The sequence below is a fragment of the Malurus melanocephalus genome, unplaced genomic scaffold (genome assembly GCF_030028575.1).
Source record: "Malurus melanocephalus ecotype Western Australia unplaced genomic scaffold, MMel_1.1 scaffold_167, whole genome shotgun sequence".
NCBI lineage: Eukaryota > Metazoa > Chordata > Aves > Passeriformes > Maluridae > Malurus > Malurus melanocephalus.
The window spans coordinates 371,636-391,629 of record NW_026623399.1 but is presented as its reverse complement, the minus strand read 5'-3'; the positions used below and the strand labels follow the sequence as shown (position 1 = coordinate 391,629).

General features: G+C 38.9%; 1 protein-coding gene across 7 annotated transcripts in view; it reads right to left on the bottom strand.

Moving 5' to 3' along the window:
* GTDC1 (glycosyltransferase like domain containing 1) overlaps positions 1–19,994 on the bottom strand; it is a 161,187-nt gene that overhangs the window by 86,136 nt on the left and 55,057 nt on the right. Inside the window, exon 2 of one of the 7 annotated variants that reach the window (XM_057372238.1) lies at positions 7,836–7,922. The exons of the other annotated variants lie outside the window; for them this stretch is intronic. Within the exon in view, the coding sequence (XP_057228221.1) occupies positions 7,836–7,885 (50 nt within the window). The 5' untranslated portion in view covers positions 7,886–7,922. The remainder of the gene's footprint in view (positions 1–7,835; positions 7,923–19,994) is intronic. 7 annotated transcript variants of the gene reach the window in all.

Sequence of the window (19,994 nt, the reverse complement as noted above, 5' to 3'; positions counted from 1 at the left end):
AGCAGCATTCAAAGTTTTGATCTCTTAAAAAGCAGCTGCTAAGAACCCAACTAGAAAAGCACCGAATCTCATTGGTCTTCCCAGCTCAGTTACAGAGAGATGCAAAATAAAAAAAAAAAAAAAAAAAAGCTGGATGGATTTTATTGAAAAAGGCAAGAAAAGCTGTATCTGAAGGACAAATGGAACAAAGATAAGGCTGACTAGGGAATACTTTGCTTGCCAGTTTCATTACACTTTACTTCTTTATGCAACCGACTACTGAAATTCAATATATGAGCAGGAATGGCACATGTTCATGTTATGACATAAACCCTTTTGATTTATGCAGTGCACTTATCTAGTATGGTCTGCTTTTTTTTTTCTTTCCCACCCTTTTTCTGTTTTATTTTCACATTTTTATTAGGTAGCCTCTGTAATGAAATGTTGTTTCTACCCTTGCACCCCAGTCCTGCCGCTGCACTCCTGCTATTCCACAGTCCACAACACTGCACACATCCCTCAATTAGATAAAGTAGGCACAAACAACACTAACAAGCTGCTATCTTAGCCTTGTGTAACTTCCCAGGCTATCAGAAAATGAATGTATTTAAATTTGTAATATAAAATCCTGACCCTACTGTAACCAGTGGCAGATTTGCCTGCATTTCACCAAAAGCTTGTGAGCATCTCCTGGACCCTGGCTAGCACTGTGAATCTCCTGAACCTGCAGAGAGCTGCAGAGCCTCAGATATTTGTGTTCCATATTTCTTAGCAGAAGGGATTAAAAAAAAAAAAACTGAGATCAGGTATTTCTTGCACATAGAACATTAAGTTTAATAAACTACTTTTTCACACAGCCTGTTTCTGAATTTTCTTTTGCTATCCACCATTTTAGTGGTTCAGATTCACAACTGATTTATACAATATTTTATTCTTTTAAAGTATTAGCTATTTTTTTCAAAGTTGGTTTTTTTTTTTTACATTTTTATTACTATTCTTCCTATTTTTACATGAACTTTGTGTTCAAGATTACTGCCAAACTGACATCACTGATATGATAAACTTCTGATTCTGGCTGTCAACCTCAAGACTCATGAACTTCCCCAAACATCCATCTAGATCATATATATCATATCTCTGCTAACTTACACCCTTCTCAGATAACCTGTRTCTACAGAACAAACACTTCCTAGGGCACAGATCCTGCATCCATCTTCATCAACCTGAGTCAATGCTGATCTGAAAGGCTTACCAAAGTAAGAGATGACTGTTATTGCCTTGTTCATCAAATATTTGATGGTTCTAAAGGGCCTGTCACACAGAATGCCAATTAAGGTATGAGCTCAGGTTTATTAYGAGCCATACTAGGAGGAAAAAATAGTTTTAGGTAAGCCATTACTTATTTGTCACCATGAGTAACGACCTCTGGACCTCATAATGACCTGGGTGCCAGGCTCAAAGCAGAGCAGGAAAAGCTTCCTGGGGCGATGTGAAATCCCTGCTCAGGGACGGCGGCAAGCTCAGCACTAGAGTGACAAAGAAAAATGTAAACTGGGGAAAACATATCCCAAAACCGACAAAAATGGGATTAAACGGCTGCTTGGAAAAAATTTGGCTATTGACAGGACAGGGGGGATGGCTTCATACTGAAAAAGGATCATTGACATTAGATAAAGGAAGACATTTTTCCCTGGGAGGGTGGGGAGGCCCTGGCACAGGGTGCCCAGAGAAGCTGTGGCTGCCCCAAAATCCCTGGAAGTGTCCAAGGCCAGGCTGGACAGGGCTTGGAGCAACTTGGGATAGTGGAAGGTGTCCCTGACATGGCAGGGGATTAGAAAAAAATGAGTTTTAAGGTCCCTTCCACCTCAAACCATTATAGAACTCCATTTCTGGATTGCATTACGGTTTATTTTTTCCTTTACGGATTTTTCAGGAAATTCTTTTCTGCCCTGAATTAGGGAAGAAAACTGAACTGATACAGGAYTGTATTGATGAACTTGCTGAGTTTAAAGAAGAGAGGGGGAAAAAGAGAAAGCACATTAGGACTGAAACCACAGGAAGCAGCACAGAGAGAGAGTGGAAGTGGAGACAGTGAAGGTGCCAAAGTTAACATGCTGAATGGAAAGAAAAGGGCAGCAGGGAGCACAATGAGAAGAGATCCAAGAATTAAGCTTGGACAAAACCATTTCACTCTGAAGCATCTAAACTTGCTCAGACCAACAATGGGATAATTAGGAGAAGACAAAAAAAAAAAAGATGGTTATAGCCACAGGCAAAGAAAACAGTGTCTGCAGTATTGGCTTAGGCAAACTGGAGCACTTCAATAGCATCATTAGAGCACGCTGGAGCCTGGCTTCTARCATGGCAACAAAGGCTGAAAACTTGGAAAGCTTGCAAGAGGTAGACCTAAATTTTCTCCTGTAAATAGAAAGTGATAAGACTCAATTAACAAGCAGATCGCTTATCCCTGCCCAGCTCAGCACAATGAACTTGGTGTCAAGAGAAAACTGTGGTGATGGCTAGCAATTTCAGATTTAAAGCCTGAAATGACATTGCCTATGCCTCTTACAGCACAGAAAAAAAAAATAAAAATAAAACCAGCAGCTCCAGAATCTATCCCGACTCTGAGAGGCTCTCGTGGCTGTTTCTTGACTGGCATAGAAGCTGCTAACTACCAGCACTAACCAATTTCCCTGGCTTTACAAGCTTAAATAACACCTGACAGCACGAGTCCCCATGAACATGCCCACAGAGCAGCCWCGTTCGTGGCTAATGGACTCACGCAGGGCACTGGAGGATATGCTGGAGAGTATTTCCATTTAACACCTATTACAAGGGGAAGAAAGGAAAGTTTATTATAATGGAACGTGCGACATAAATATATGTCAGTTGTCATTCCGTGTGACATCAACTTTCATTTTACCTCGGGTTATTATTTAAGTAATAAATCCTAACAAGGTGAGCTTTATCATCCCACAGAGTGTATCCGGGAGGTAGAGACACAAGGTGATGGCAAGAACGCTCAAAACATGATAATTCCTGACAGCTGCTGCTTGAGCACAAGTTAAATTGAACAGTTTATCTCAGCATAAAGATGTTATAAGGTTTTATGTTTAATTTAAAAAAATTAACATAAAACCCAGAGAAAGCAGAGTTAGGCAATCTTTCACAAACATGACATACTACAATCACTGTATAAGCTGGATTAGTACTTATTACCATGCTACTAGAGAATTAAGCTGTTTTTAGACCACCAAAGAGCTTTAAATTGCAACTTTTGTCTCTGTAAGAGAAACCTATATTTAAAACGTCTGCTAAATTCAAATTAACAGCTACATCATTAACTTACCATCTCGCAAAACCCCCTACAATTCAACCGCTATTATGGTGTCCTTATCCAGACCTATCAACGCTGCAGCATTTAATATATACAGTGTTCTCCAATAAACACAGTGTGTGAATCCTCACTAAACCTGYGCTGAAGGTCACATTCCTAAAGCTCTGCCCCAGCTCTCCTCYCTGAAACATCCCCGAGCATTTTGCTGTGTGACAAGTGACCTTCTTGTGCWGAGCAGGACCATCCCACGTGCAGTGGCCCCGCTGCCTTGGAGACTGGCCAAATTTCAGGGCCACCATGCACACACAGGCTGCAGTCTAAAGCCACGCTTRTGCCTCATCTGAATCAGTTCACAGTCCTTCCGAGGAGCTACTTGTGTGAAATTAGTTGAGCATGTGCTGAACTAATATAAATATTCCTGGGAAGGAAGCTGAGGGTGCTTGCAGGTTCAGAGACGTGACACATCCACAGAATTCTCTGCCCTTTGCTACTGTCTTCCCCATTATTTCACCCCAAAGGACTGGAAATCAGTAAAATATAAAAGCCTTTTTTCTTTTTTTTTTTAAATTACCAGCAGACAAAATGACTAATACAGGTTTCCACTTATATCAAGCAAATTATAATAGTGAAGGTGCTAAAGTATTTTTATTTAGCTTTATAAATCTTCTTTGTGTCACGCAGCCATGATTTACTCTTTTATGGCATTGCCCTAAATCTTTCAATTAAATTCCCATGCAACTTAACTAAAAACACATTTTGCCTTCCCCTTGGGAGACCACACAGGGCATATTTATGTATCTATGGATATGGAAGCTGAACTCTCCAATCCACCAGGCTTATAGAACAAAGCGAGTTTATAACAGCACCTGATTTGTAGGGGAATGTTCCCTCAGTGTGGCAGAAGCTCTGCCAGCACAAAGGACAGAGAAATGTGTTCAATATTTGTATGGCAATACAAATATTGACCACAGGTAACCCAGGTCTCCCCGAAAAAGGGGGATTGCTGTAGGATACAATCCTGCACCAGCAGCAGGGACTTTGCTGCTCTGCAAATGAAATCCAAAGCCATAATTCTCTGCTGCATAACAACCACATTCACAGTAAAAYGAGCTTATGATTCAAGATCTGGCAGTCCAGAAAAGAGCTACGAGCACTCTTCCTCCTCCAGGAGCAGTTTTACAATAAAACAGACTAAAATTTGGATATGGCTACAAATGTGAGCCTTTTAGAGAAAATGGGTATTAAAAAATACTTTTCAGTAGACAGCACTGATTGAACGAGTGATGCCCTGGCACAGGGTGCCCACAGAAGCTTTGTCTGGGCATCCTGAAGGTGCCCAAAGCCAGGTTGGATGGGATTTGGAGCAGCCTGGGACAATGGAAGGTGTCCCTGCCCATGGCAGGGGTGGAATGGGATGAGCTTTAAGGTCCCTTTCAGCCCAAACCATGGAGTGATTCTGTTTCTGGATTGCACCACCAGCCAAGAGCTCTGMCCACTGACACACCCACCTGGAGAAACAAGAGCTCCAAGGACGATGGAGGCTCCAAGCTCCCCCTGATCAAACCYGGTGCCTTTGGCTCCTCCACCACAAAGTTTTCCTTGATTTCAACCCAGCAATTAGCCAAGTCCATGGATTTGGCTTTAAGGTATCTTTCAAATGTAAACTGCGAATGAAATAGCATTAATGCCTGCAATGTTTAACAGGCCGGTTATTTTTGTTTGTTATTACACACATTTTTATATGATCAACTTACAGAAGTTGCATTTTTATCACTAGCCCAAGAATACACAAATTACAAGCACATATAAAATGCTTTTCCTTTTCCCATTACACAATAGACGAYGCTGAATTTCTGAACAATAAATACTAATAAGTGGTAATATGTGACAGTAGACAGTATAATAAATAATAAATTAACAATAATTTTTTGACATGGAATGTACAAATGTCAAAAAATGCTTATAGATATTTTAACTCATAAATTAAGGTTTTTGTAGATAAAGATAATTTGCAATGTTTACAGAAATAATTAAGTCTTACTATTTTAATGGTCTTTATTTTTCAGAACAAATCACAAGGGTTGTCATGCCTTTCATCTTAATTAGGCCATGTGTTTGTCTTATTTATTTCTATGTACTTTCATAAACGTTTACAAATATTAATTGTAAAGAAAAATATTTTTTTCCTCTTGCTGTAATTGCTATATGTACATACAGCACACAGTGATAAATATTCATGGCTCTACCAGTTCAATATTTAGGATTTGGGAGTTGCCTCATATGCTAAAATACAGCAGGAAGGAATAGCTTGGTTTCAACTCATACTGCCAATCTTTTMTTTTTATATATTTTTATTTTAAAATACACAATTTCAAAAATTCAAGAAGTCACATAAATGCWTTTTTTTTTTWAATTKGMAAATTATTGGGGTTCACTCTCAATTCCTCCTTACACAAACTGATGAGTGTATTTATGCAATGGAAGCAAATCTCAAAATTTCAGGCCAGATTCTCAGCTAACAGAATTGATTAAGAACCAGTCTCAAACACCACTATTTCAATCACCTTTAACTCAAAAAAGATATCAAAAATGATATGAAAACAGTGAATCAAAACTAATTTTCTATTTAACATCAAGAAATAAGCTTGAAAGAGACTCKCACAGTGCAGACTTTTGAGAGGGGTCTTTCAGTTTGGACTGCTTTGCTTTTTAGGCAACAACACTGAAGCTTCTTGAATTTTATTAAGTGTGTGTGGTACTATTTTTTTCCCTGATTTGTAATTAAATTTGGCTTCAATTAATTACTGACAGATGCACATTTTTACTTTAGTGGCCAGATTGTTCACCATGGGCTACATCGGCCTCTCTGTTCCCACGAAGGGAGAGGTCAGGACCGAGCAGTCAGAGCTGTGGTGATGGGRGGAAGGAGAAACTGTGAATCCACATCGTCCTCCTCGCTCAAATTTCATCAGCAACAAATAATGAAGCAAAGGAATTTTATTAGAGCAGAGAATAAGCAAACCAGAGTAACCCACAAGTGAAAAGTAGCTGCTGCTGGGTGGTTTGTTAAAGATGGACAGACTAACTCTGCTCAAATGGGTGCTGTGATGGAGAAAAGAAAAAGTAGGAAGCCAGATAAATAAAGGACATAGTGACTGAAGGCAACAAATTCACCACAGGTAAACACACAGGATGCAGTGATGTATAATGAAAAGACATTTTTAAAGAAAAACGATTGCAAAACTGATGCTATACTCAATTAGGCAACATTTAAACAGCATTATTTGTTGGTTTAAAGGCTGCAAATTGATTTAATTTGGTATCTTATCTGTCCAGCTCTGGAGAGAAGCCAAACATGTCAAATGCTTGGCATGAACAATGCAATATGGCCAAGGGGTTGTAGCAGCATGGAGAAGTCCTAGGGCTACACRGAGCTASTCTWYAWCAGCAAATTTGGRCAACAAGCTTTGAGTATTGTTATTYCACATCTCCTGGTGTCAGCTTGGACCCAGGATGGCACACAGCAAGCAGTCACCATCRTGGATAGATGGATCTCACTGCAAACCAGGCTGATTTATCCCACAGAAAAGGAAACCAAACTCAGCACAGCACAGACTCACCAAAATACTGAGAATTTCCCTCAAATAAGGTTTATATCAGGATGTGCTTGAATAAAGTAAAACAATGACTGGTTTTCCATTATTTTAATAAGTTCTGGCAAACTAAAAACTCAAATCTTCCCCCAATTTTCAGGTTTACACATTTTGTGTTTTAAAACCACAAAAGACTACTCATTTTRCACAACTGCAGAGAAAACCATGGGATCAAAGGATGGTTTGGGTTGGAAGGAACCTTAAATATCATCAAGATCCAAGCCACTCCCATGGGGAAGCTTTGCTGACTGTTTAGTGTTACATTTAAGTGCCCTGAAAATCCTGTTTTCCAAAGTATTTCAGATTGTTTTTTATGTTGCTTTATGCACCTTGATATCTAAACACCTTTTTTTTTTTTTTCAGGAATTTGAAGACTGTCACTAAAAGCAACTTAGCTTCCTTAGCAAATGGCTTTCACATTTTTCTAATATCCCACAGCTCTGATTTCACCTCACACAATCCATGAACAGCAAATCCTTTTACAATTATTTTTATGGAATCTTTTAGCTAATTTTCCTAAAAAACTCCCACTCCAGAGCATCAACCCAAGGCATAACTACTGCCTAAGAACAGGGACCCTCAGGAAAAGCAGGATTCTTCCCAGAAAACTAATACAGTCCTCGAAAAAACTCAGACTGTCATAAAACCTGAGCAGCTGGCAACTCTGTCACCATGAAGTATCCATATGGAAGACCGAGATGTGTCAAACTACCCAAAACGAGTTTGGATAGTGCAGAAGATGGAATAAATAATTCAGTATCTTCAACACTTTCAACAGCAGGTAGTAGATATGCTACCTGCTCCTACAACGTGCCAAAATGTAACATGCGAGTGAGAGCGAGCGAGAGAATGTGAGTATCTCCAACCTGTTTTCATGAGGATATTTTGCTCGAGGAACTTCTCTTTTTAGAGGCATATGATCCGTATCAGATGTTTGTCAGGAGCAGGCAGTACTACAGAACATTAGGAATAACTTAGTGATTTTTAATATATATTCACAAAGTGAATTCACAAAGTCCTCTGTATACTTTAATTTTTTTTTTTAAAAAAATGTAATCAAATATTACAAAAAATATGAAGGGAAAATATGTATTTCTCCCAAATGCCCTTCACACTTCTAGAATATTTGTTGCTATGGCATAGTGGCAACTTTCCTGCCTTAACATAAGCCGAGCAAACTATTCCATGTGCTCGGTGAAGTGGCAATCAGAGACACAATTTAAATATTTCTGCTCTGTGTTCATGACATAGCTCAACTATAAAACTACATTGTGCAGTTTTCTGCCATCTCTTCCTATGAGAAACAGTCACACACATTGGTGCATAAACCTTCATCATTTATACTTAGAGGAGATAAAGCGACAATTCTGCTCCCAAGAAATTAAAATAATTTAATGCTTAAGGGTCTCCAGACCTGCCTTTGGAGGAGCACACTTTCCTACACAGATTTATCAACCAACACTTCATAAAAACACAGGGACAGTAGGTAAGCTGATATTCAAAAGCACATCAATAAGRAAAATGTCAAGTTTTGTGTATTGCACACTATTTTGAGCCCCTACACTTTCTGATCAGAACATTTCTGTAACTCAGCAAAGCCCACACTCGCTACCAGATTTGAACGATTGCACCGAAATGGCTGAGCGACCGACTGAAGTGAGATTTCAAAGAAGTGAGACAAACACTCGCCTAAATTCAAAAGCTGCCAAACATATTTCATCAGACTTTCAAAAGATAATTGTTTTGTCTGTTCTGAATTAAGCTTTAAGTGCTTTAAGAAAGGTTTCTCTACAAACATGGCTAAAGATCACAAAGGGGAGCATTTGGAATGAATGGAACCCTTCAGTCATATATTTATTTAATATCACTTGCATCATGCCTGGCATATACCATAAGCTGCTTTATTTCCATTTCCATAACATGATTTTAAGGATAATCTATACTGATGTCCTACCATTTTATTTCACATGTTAGCATAGCAGGGTTTTTATTTATAATGCAGCCAGAGAAAGAGAAGGAAATAAAGGGTTTCAGCTCTGCAGCTCCTGACATGGGATGTAAGGGACTGATGTGAGAGCTGAGACAACAGGAGAGAGCTCAAGGAAAAAGAGAATATAACAAACTCATGAGAGAATTTAACAGTCCTTGAAATGAAGCCTTTTGCCCATTTTTCTTCTCCAGCACCTGGCTGAGAGTTTTGCAGGGTTAATAACTACATTAGGCCTTTACAGTCATGTTTGGTCAATTTATACAACATAGATCTGATCCTTGAGTAAACAACCCCTACCTGAACACTACAAGATGCTGAGATTTCCCCCAATGGGAAAAAAAAAAAAAACAGTAATAATTTAATAAAAATTACTTCTAGGCTTCCATATATTTTTCAAACTATGTTTTCCCAGCACATCTCATATGCAACTACTACTTCTGAATTCTTTTTGTCATTAAAGCACCAAGTGCTAAATTCCCATTATTCTCCGGGAACAAAAAAAAAAAGAGAAATATGTGCCTCTGGGGTTGAAATCTTATGTAAAAAAAAGTAGAACACCACACCAGATGCTTTCTAATCTKTAAGATTAAGAAACTGAGGCCAAGGCTTGTTTATCAAGGGCCACCAAGAGAACCACAGCCACAGTGAGAAGTCAGGAGCCCAAGCCAGAGTTGAAGATAAGTGAATGTCACGGTCTAAGTGATTGAATCAGCTCAYGGGAGATCAWGTTACTGTTTATGTATCTTATGGAYCCTGCTCACCACAGTACCTGACAGGTTTCCCAAAATATTATCTTTGTGAGAGCGTACAGAGTGATTCAGCATTTTCAGATCTCGTATCKTCACTCACAGAGAGATGCACATGCACAGATGTGGATACAAAACACATAAATACTATATACACACATCTTTTCTAGCAAAATCCACCATGAAACATTCTGAACTGAGCTATTTAAACTGTGGCCAGGAAAACTGTCGACAAGAGCTAATTTGTTATTGAAAAAGATTATGCATCTCTCCATGACAGAAACCTAAAAATCTGTTCAAGATGGCTGGGCAAGGAGCTTTCATATCTGCAAAGCCGGAGCAAAGCAAAGTAGTTTTGGTCAAGGTCTCCAAATAACACCATTTTTCCAGCAATGCCTTTGAACTACACATAAAACCTTTCAGGAGCTCCTGAAAAGGAAACTTGACTCAAGCTGTTTTGTCAAGATGACTGGAGATGTTCTTTGGAAAGTATTTCCAAAAAGTTCTGGAGCAATGGTAGCTGTACAATCATATGGGATTAATTTTCTGTATATATCTCTTTATATTGCTGGAAGAAACAAATTAACTTGAAAAGTCAAAGATCTTTATACAGCCCTGTGCTCTAAGGTACAAATATTTAAGTAATCTTTACTTCCTGTCAAACACTGAAATGGATATTAAATTATATTAAATTATTATAGATACAAGTAGTAAAATTTCTTTTCTGCTTTCTGTTAGCTCCTGCATCTTAGTATTTCTTATACAAAGTATGAAAGATATTTTAATATTATCTTTGATTTAAATTGCTGCTTCTATTAAAACACAAACTGTGTGCTGGATGTATAAACACCTGCCCAGAAGCCTCACAAATTGTCCCTGTAAAAGATCACAGGTTTAGATTGTTTTGGGATGCCATCCCTTTATCCACATTCCCTTTTTTTTCTTTAAAATAAATGAACAAATCACACAGAAGGAAGAAACTTCAACATTTGAGCCCCAACTGAACCCAGAAAGAGAAGAATATAATTAGTATTTAAAAGAATGGGGAAAAAAAATTAAAAAAGTGGGAAATGTCCCTCTCTCCTGTGCCAGGAGCCATGGATTGACCTGATGCGAAAGAAGCAATGATGATGGTAGATGAAATACAAAAAATTCATTTTTTCCTTCTCTCTTGCTCCTKTGTATTAGCAGAAAGAACAAAATGAAGGAGCAAGGAACTAGTGAAAAAAACATCCAGGCAGAATTACATCCGTCAGGGTGATGGAGTGCAGTGTCCTGCCCAGTCCCACCGCAGACCTCCTAAGGGCTACTGTTTCAAGTAAAAATTAAACAAGATGACACAGAAACAGTCCAAGATTGACATTTTCCAGCTTTGTGTCATGTTACATTATTTGAATGAATCTCAACTTTTAAAAACATCCAAAGGAAAGCGAAAGAGGGCTGTATAAAATAAAAGAGACGTGTAAGRAATAAGACTCTCACTTGAAGCAAGAGAGCCACCCATGTTGACACTACCACAGGTAAGAATATTTTTAAAGACACTGTTACCTATCCCACCCACTCTTTTTATTGCCAGACTAATATGAAAAAGGCTTTTTATTCTACCAGTTATTTTTCCCCTGTGGCTTAGCTCAGGTTGTGTCCATAGGTCCCTCTCAAGGGTTGCTTATGAAGCCCATGCTCCCACCAGAGCTGCTCTCCCAACCACCTTCAAGGTTCCAAATCCCACAAGGGTTCAGCTTTATGGGAAGGATAAACCCTGAAACTACTGAAAAAGCTCTTCAGAAGTATGAAAAATAATATGATTTTTTTTCTTCAGTTACTAAGAAATTCRAAGCAGCCAGCAATCAACCTCCCTCTTCTCAGCACTCAAAAGCACTTACAGAAAGCCTGTTCTTAACCCTGCTGCACAGAAAAATTCCCTTTTMTCTTCCATTTATTTTCATTTTTACCTGAAAGGCAGAAAAGAGTCAGGTTTTATGTACACCAAACACGCACTGGACTTTTTTTGCAGCACATTAGACTGCGGTCGCTTTCCCTCCATATGAATGCATACCTGAATTTCCACCAAAAAAAAAAAAATAACAATATTGCCCTTCTGATTTAAGCATGGCCCCGTACTCAACGTGAACGTTCATCTATACATGTTCTCACTGTTTAAGAACTCGGCGCAGGTGTTATTAATAAAATAAATTTATTTTTAAAAAGGATGCTATTCTATAAGCTTTGAAGCTCACACATAGTCTAACTTAAGCCAGCTTGGGCTCATCTGGTCTTTAAATGAGCCCTTTCATGTGGTCAGCCCACGAGCCATACGTACTGCTGCTCAATCACGCCACTGTACATCGTCAGCRCGAGGATGATTTGCATGATTTGCATTTCCTGTGCGCTCCAGCTTCAAGGAGCTCTAAGCACCACGTACAAAAGAAACCACCGCCAAAGTAATGCAAAGATTTTTAGTTAAACCAGATGAGACTGTTTCAGTCGGCCTCGCCAATAGTGAAAAAGGAAAAAAAAAAAAAACCTAACAAAAAGAAGGGGAAAAAAGTCTCAGGGATATCCTGTTAAATAAGGATTTATTTGGAGGGAATCTGAACCTTAGATTCATACCCTTACTGTATGAGATCTTTAATAAATATGGCCTAGCAGAAAATAATTCAGTCAGAACTTTTCTTCCCCAGTATTTCCTAGCTTTCGGCATCACATTATGTTAGTAATTTATTTATTTATTTAACAGCACACAAATGGATTCTGATTACATTCAGTTTCATAAGGTAGAAAAACTAAACCAATTAAACTGGATTCACTGATAGCTGGTTACAATTTTTCCCCATGAAGAAATCCTTTATTTTATCCCAAATGATCAATAAAAGCTGTGGGACAAATAGCTAAGATAGAAACAGCATTACAGTGGGCTTCAATGAATAAGAACTAAAATTAAAAAAAATGTACCAGAGCCTCGTTGTCATGAAAAACAGAGACAGATGGGGAGCCAGACCTATATGATGCTACAAATAGATGAATATCTTGTAAGGATTTCAACAAATGTTATAAGACCTAGTCAAAATCTGAAGAAGTACAATGCAGCAGCACAAGCAAATCTGAAGTTCACCTGAAATTCAAGCCACATTACAATTATTACATAAATTATCAAGGTTTCAAAAATAACAAAAACCAAAGCTTTATAAAATCTTTTCTAGATGATGGCACAGCTAAAAATGTCAATACTCAGCACAAAGAAAATAAAATTGAGAAAGTTAGCTGTAACAGCTACTTTGGAAACRAGGCGCATCCTGTTCCCAACTTTAAAATCCAGGTAGGCACGTACACTCCATGTTCCAATATGGGATTGTGTGGCAARTCTCCCTTTAAACTGGTAGATAAATTGGGATGACTAGAGACTACCAGGCTGCCTGAGTGAGCTGTGTGTGCCCAGCTACAGGGTGTACATCACGTCTGCCTGACAGCGACCCMAGTCAGGAATCTGCACATCATCACGCTCCAGAAAAACCACAGCGAACTCCCGGCGCTGCCGCTTCCAGAGGACGCTCCTTTTTAGAAAATTAAGTTGCATCTTCTTCTTTTTTTTTTTTCTGTGTTGCTCAGATGGAACCAAATATAAGATGTGGGTGAAACCGTTACCGAGGGGTTAAATTCTGTCTTGAACACAAAAATTCCACTTATTTCATTGTTGTCTGCAAATATACAGTCAAGAGSCACATTTAATCACCACGCGTAGTTTCTATATTGTGACTGTAAGATTTAGTAATCGACATGGCCACTATAAAAATGCATTCTGTCATTTTTCCACTTAGACAGCCCCTGTATAATGCTCTTAAAGGTCAGCTAATTTTATTATGGAAAGTAATTAATAACCTTTATTAATTCTTACGCTCGCAGTTTTCGAACACGTCAACCAAATAAATAATACGCTSCAGGAAGACACCACACAAACCAAGCTGTTGAACACAATCTCCCTGCGCTTGCAACAGACAAAAGAGGTCATTAGAAATGTAATACATGGGGCTTTTTTTTTTTCCTCTGGAAATCAGGAAAACATGGATAGAGAGAGCTTTTTAAAAGCCAGGCTGCTGGTCCTCCCCCGTGCTCCAAGATGCTGAGACCACCAAATGAGGTGCTACATTCACTAATATCCAAGCACAGCCATGATCCCAAATGTTATGTAGCACCTTTTTTTTTTTCCTAATTTCCTAAAGTTGCAGGATGTGCAAATATTGGAGACCACAAGAGTTTTGCTCAGAAACTTTCCTGMAGTCTTTCATTTCATAAAATGACTGAAAAACGTGAAAGTATCAAAGCTAAAAATACATGTGTTTATATTTTATTCTCACGCTATCTCTTGCATGGAAAGTGTCATTATGTTGCACACTATATAAAATTATGCAAGAATAGTCAGTTTTATTGAGGATTTTTGTTTTCCTTAAGYGGATCAGAATGCAAAACCATTCATGGTCAGCCTTTCATAGCACACTGCTTTGGGTGAGTTTGTTCCTAAGAAACATTACAACGCCTGAAACTAAAAATAGATGGCTATTTTTAGCTATTTAATCATATGAGGAAAAAGACACAGTTTGCTATCAGTCTTCTTTAATTTATAAAATAATTCCATAACGTGCCCTGTGTGTATATATCATGAAAATCCCTGGCACTCAACCTCCAGGCTCACACACCGGCTGCAAGTGGAAGCAAAATGGGGTTTAAAAGATTCCAACAACAATAGTCTTGTGACTAAATCAGAAACAGAAGCACAAGTCATGAGCCAAACAGATATCTATCGGTTTCCTTGAGCTTAATCTGATTAAAACATGGCTCTCAAAAATGTTAAATAGAATGCCACGTCAGAGAGCTGGCAAATGATAAAAATAGTTCATGACAGGAAATCATTATTAAAGCAGCATTACTTGTGTATCTGTTATGGAAATTTCCCTGTAATTTTTCTAGGTTTCCCCTTATGCTTTTTGTTGAGTTGCTGTTACATTTCTCCCCCCGCCAATGGCATGTAAGTTTGAGATGTAAAAAGAAAATTATCACTGCAATTTTCCAACTATACTCTGCTCAATACCATCTCAAGTGTGTCATACATCATCTTGTCATTCACTTGAACAAGAAATCACATAATATGCAGAGGTAGAAAATAATCCAAAATGGGGAAGTGTCACTAGGGCAAAACCACATTCATACGCCAACACTGGGGAAAATTTTGAAAAAAGAAACCAAAAAAACTTCATCTTAACTTCTAGGGCTTTCACAATGAAAGCATCTTAAAAATAAACTTAATTGAGGTAAAAGTTTCTATGAAAAGCTGCTAAGAATGACAGTAGAGCCATGATAGAGTTCACCAATCAATATCAGAAGAASAAACCATTGATAATATACCATCACACTTCAATCTGAATGTTTTGAAAAGCTTACTCAAAAGAAGATTCAGAACTCTAAGAAAAATTAGCAAAAATAAAGTCAGTATTTTTATCCCTCCTAATATTACCACTCCCCTAACAAACATCCTYCTGATTACCCTTCAGAGAACCCCATAAATACAAACTAGAGTTGTAGTATCTTGTCCTGCCTTTAGTTACATAATCCAGAAAAAGCTTTAACAMCCAAAAAAMCCCAAMCAAACCAAAAATAATCCCTMAAAATATTTTTACAASGTCTTCTCTTACAAGGCTAACTCCAATTCCTAAATCCCTATTCTTTCACATTGAAGAGACTTCAACAGCCATGTCAAAAACCTTTGGATTCCTTTAAAAATGTCCCTGGTGGGAAAAAGCCTCCATCCACCAAGTCAGTTTTTCATTTGAAACAGACATTTCACACTTCTAAGGGTGATTCAGGCTTCTCCCAAGAAAAGCCAGGATTAGTTGGTCACTGATACAGCGGCTTCCCATCAGGACACCCAATGTCCCTCCTGCACCACCTCCTGTCCTCCCCTCTGTCCCCTGCACCCAGCAGCCTCTACCACTGACACAGACATCTAAAACAGGCAAGGTTTTTTATCTTTCAGGTCAAACTCATAATTATTTGCCACKGGTGCATCATAAGACAACCACATGATGTGGGGGAACAATGAGGTACTTCAGAGCCGGGTCTAGATGGAASTAGGACTGGTCTTTAATAAAACTCCAACTACTGCCCACCTAAAATCCAGAGGTGACAATGCAACCACAGCAACAGTGACAACTTTTAAAGACAGCAGAGTCACCACATGTTTTGCAAGTGTGTCTAAGACCTCCTTGAKTTTTGTCCTGGGTGTACAGCCAAGCTCTGCCTGACTCAGCATGAAAGGGAATGTGCATCCTATTAACAACAGTGCTTAAACCTTATTCCATAAAGAGTTTTCCAAGAGCACTCACATCTATTCTTCTTAATATCCCTCCCACATTAAGAAATGATTATCTAATACAGGGAGTAATCAGCTCATGGTCTTACTACAGTCATCTTCCTTGACAAAGCAGGRAAAAAAACACCCAACTGTGAAGCATTAGAAAGTCAAGGTTCAAAACATCCCCATTTACTGAGATCAATGCAAATTTATTTAGATCTCCATGCAACAAGACAAAACACTGCCTCTTGACATAGACTGGTAAATTCAAAGTTTTTATTTCTGCAATGGGCCTTCACCAGGACACACAGAATGTCAAAGTGAAGGACACACAGCCTCCACTGAGGGAAGAACAGCTGGCAACAGATAATCCAAAACTAGTTTRAATGTTAATTTTAACACTTTACCATGTCAGAACATTGTTGAATAGTTAATTTCATGTTATCCTGCTAGTTTTCTACACTGAAATACCAATAGGAAAAATGGACTAATAGATATTGATTTACTATAATATTACTAATAGAAATAATAAAACCAAGCTCCTCACCCTTTCAGGTGAGAACTGAGTGACAGAGTTCAGGTGTGCACCAAGAACCATCCCAATTGATGCAATTTTTTTCCCAACATGCCCTTTCTCATTCCATAGTCCTTCTCAGATCCATTGTCTCTGTATCACCCCAGGAAATAAGACATGCAAGAGGAAAACAGACATTTTTGTGGTTCTTAGGAGCAAAAATACGTATGTGTAGAATTATATAGAGGGCCAGAACACCTCCCATCACCGYAGGCTAAATGAGTCATCCACTGCAGAATAATGACCAGTAATTAAACAAGAATCTGTAAAGCTGTTAAGTGSCTGTAACAATTCCAGCCTATGACACTGAAGGGGTAAAAGCTCCCCATGCACTGATAATACCATCCATATGATCTATCATACAATGGACAACATAACCTCTCACCTATGGAAATTCTTCTGCCCAAGAAGCCAAACAAAAACAATTTAAAATATTTATTGCCATAAATTTCAGCCCTGCTCCATAAGCTTATGAAGAGACATGACATCATGCTAACTACCTAGACCTGTCTGGTTGATAATAGTCCCAGGTTTCAGGCTGAAGACTGAACTGCAGGAGCACAGAGGGGTGCAAACCTACAGGTCAGCACAGATGCTGAACACAAATCTGACTGGACAAAGGCAGAGCTGACACTCCAGCAAATATAGGAGGTCTGAGGGTGCAGGGCTGACACCACAAAAAAAGTCTTGCAATTTTTTTGCCTTCTTTTCAGCCTCCTTGGACTGGAAGCTGGAAGGTTTTCCTTAAAGGAACCTCATTGCTCCATTCTTCAGTTCCTTTACTCACAGTTCTATTTTCATGTGGTACAGAATCCATCTATTTCCTGATGTATTAGCAAAATAACAACAAGCCCCATGCCCCAATGGGACATTTCTGTTTTCTATTAGCGTACCAAGCTGCATCTCCCTTTGCTCCCACATTTCTAGACTTGAGCTACAGGCCTTAGGCCTCCAGTGCTTTACTAAAGTCCTTTCACACAGCTCATTTCTAAGTCTTGTCTAGAAGTATTTGTTTTTTCCCTTTCCAGCCCCTTACATCTCTTAAGTGCCAAGCACTTGGCCGGCCAATATTCCCAAATCAAGCTTCACAGAGGCAACTCTGAATTGTCTTGACTCAGGTTGTGACAAGAAGGGGCAGGAGCCCCCAAAAGCGTGGTGCTCTGCTGCTGCAGGAAGGAAGGAGCAGATGGCCACCTTCCAGATGGCTGCCAACCTCGTCTCACCAACTGCAACATCTGTACCTTGAATTCCATCTCAGAGGATGGCCYTGACACAGACTGCAGGTCACTGCCCACGGCTCCCGGCCACACGGCTGCTCCACAGAGCCAGAGCATTTTGCAAAATGCAGAATGACAAGCCTGGAAAAAAAGGTTACGACTAATTAAAGTTTGTAGCAGTGCACGGTTGAAAGAGAGTTCAAAAGTAGATGTTTGGGAGAAATCCATTTTAAATATATGTATTTTAAGTGTTTCTCAAATCCAGCATTTTGTCCCCAGCCACAAACATCCCTCGCTTTCCACAGGGCACCTTGCAAACCTGGAATTAAGATGGGAACCATGTAAACTCAACCAACCCCAATAGTTTTGGTTCCAAGGTCACTCCACAGCAGAGAACATTTTCCAGCTTCCAGACCAAAAGTCTCTGACAGCACTACAAGAGCACTCAAAAATGGACTGGATCCAGCTGCRAACATGAACTTCCCAAGGCTCAGTGAAACAGTGGTCAATGAATTTTAGCTTGRAGTAGCAAAGAGTAATTTGTGAGTTCTGTACCATCTAAGTCTAATTTTAACACAACCACAAATTATATTGTTTCTTCACGTGAACTTAATTCAACTCCTCTTTGGGGCAGTTAAACTTGAAACCTACCAACAGGAAGGTAACCAAACAATTTCTCCTGCCACARTAAGAGGCTGGTATGAATTAATAGTTCCACTCATTTTACAGCATATATWCTTCTACAGTTTATTTAATAACTTCAAAAATTAAAATGTTACTGCTTTCTTATTCTAAGTGCATAACCTCCTCAAAAAGACTGTTTCCAGACATTTAAAAGAAAAAAAGTGTGTTTTACAATAGGAAAAGGGAGCACACCGCATTTCAAAATCCATTAAAATATAAAATTCTGGTTACAGGCTCAACAATCTGCCTAATTAGTTTTTTCTAATTAGCAGGATGCTCTAACCTCTTTAATAAGACTTCTGTGGACAGAATGTTCCATACTGGTTATCCATCTGAGGAAAAAACTGAACAAATACTTCTGAAGTGCAGCTAATAGAACAAACGTGGTTGGGCTTCATGGTCAGAAGGCTGCTCTGGCATGTAATACTGGCAATCTGCAAAAACATGAAATATTTTACCTTAGATACACTACTGCTCACAATGAACACCCCCCTGGATTTTAATGACAAAATGGAAGATACTATATGCAAGAGTCAATGAAGTTACAGTTTTAAACCACATGCTGGAAGGCAAAATAAATAAATGAATAAAATAATATAACAAAAAAAATGAAATTAAAACCAAAATAAAATAAAATATGCATGGACCAAACACCGTGGAAAAGTGATCTGAAGAGATAATGGGAAGGCAAATACCACAGTGATGCCCAGAACTGCAAAGCTGTTTTGCTGCACTGCCAAGCATTTGCTCGGTGCACACAGCTTTTGTACCTTCCTCTTCATCATTCAGAGTCTTAGTGTGTACCTAGCAATTAGCAGGCAACAGTATTGTATCCAAACTCCATTTTATCCAAGAAAAACCATTTTCAYTRTTCCTCTATATCAACCACGCCATTYAAGGACTATGGGTTAAGAGAAATGCAGAGCCCCAGCAGCATCTGTGACCAGAGGAAAATTCTGGAGATGAAGAAAACTCAGGCCCCTGCTCCATTAGGAGCTTGCAGAGCAGCTGCTGAGCTTCATCTCAACAGCTGAAATATCCTTYATACTCCTTAAAAATGCAGGAAGCACACAAGCATCTCAAACTCCCTTTCTGCCACCAATTCATTCACCCCRATTCCACCCATGGCCTGAACATGCTGGTCTCATCACCCATCAGCAGACAGGAAAACTATTATATATCCTTCACTTTTTTTCCAATCAGTATCTAGGAAAACAAGAGCCATGTGCAAAATATAATCTAAGAACAGTCCCTTGAAAACCTCCTGCTAATGACAGGAGGTACAGAGGCACCATAAATATTGAYTTCAAACACGCTGAGCCCCAGAGACCCCACGCACTCCACAATGTCAATGACCTTCCATGCAGCTGTTAGCATTGGAAATTAGTATTTTTCAAGTACAGATGCTTACTCTAATGCTGAATTTATATTCCACTCATCATAGCATAGCATGGTTAACAGTTGGACTTGA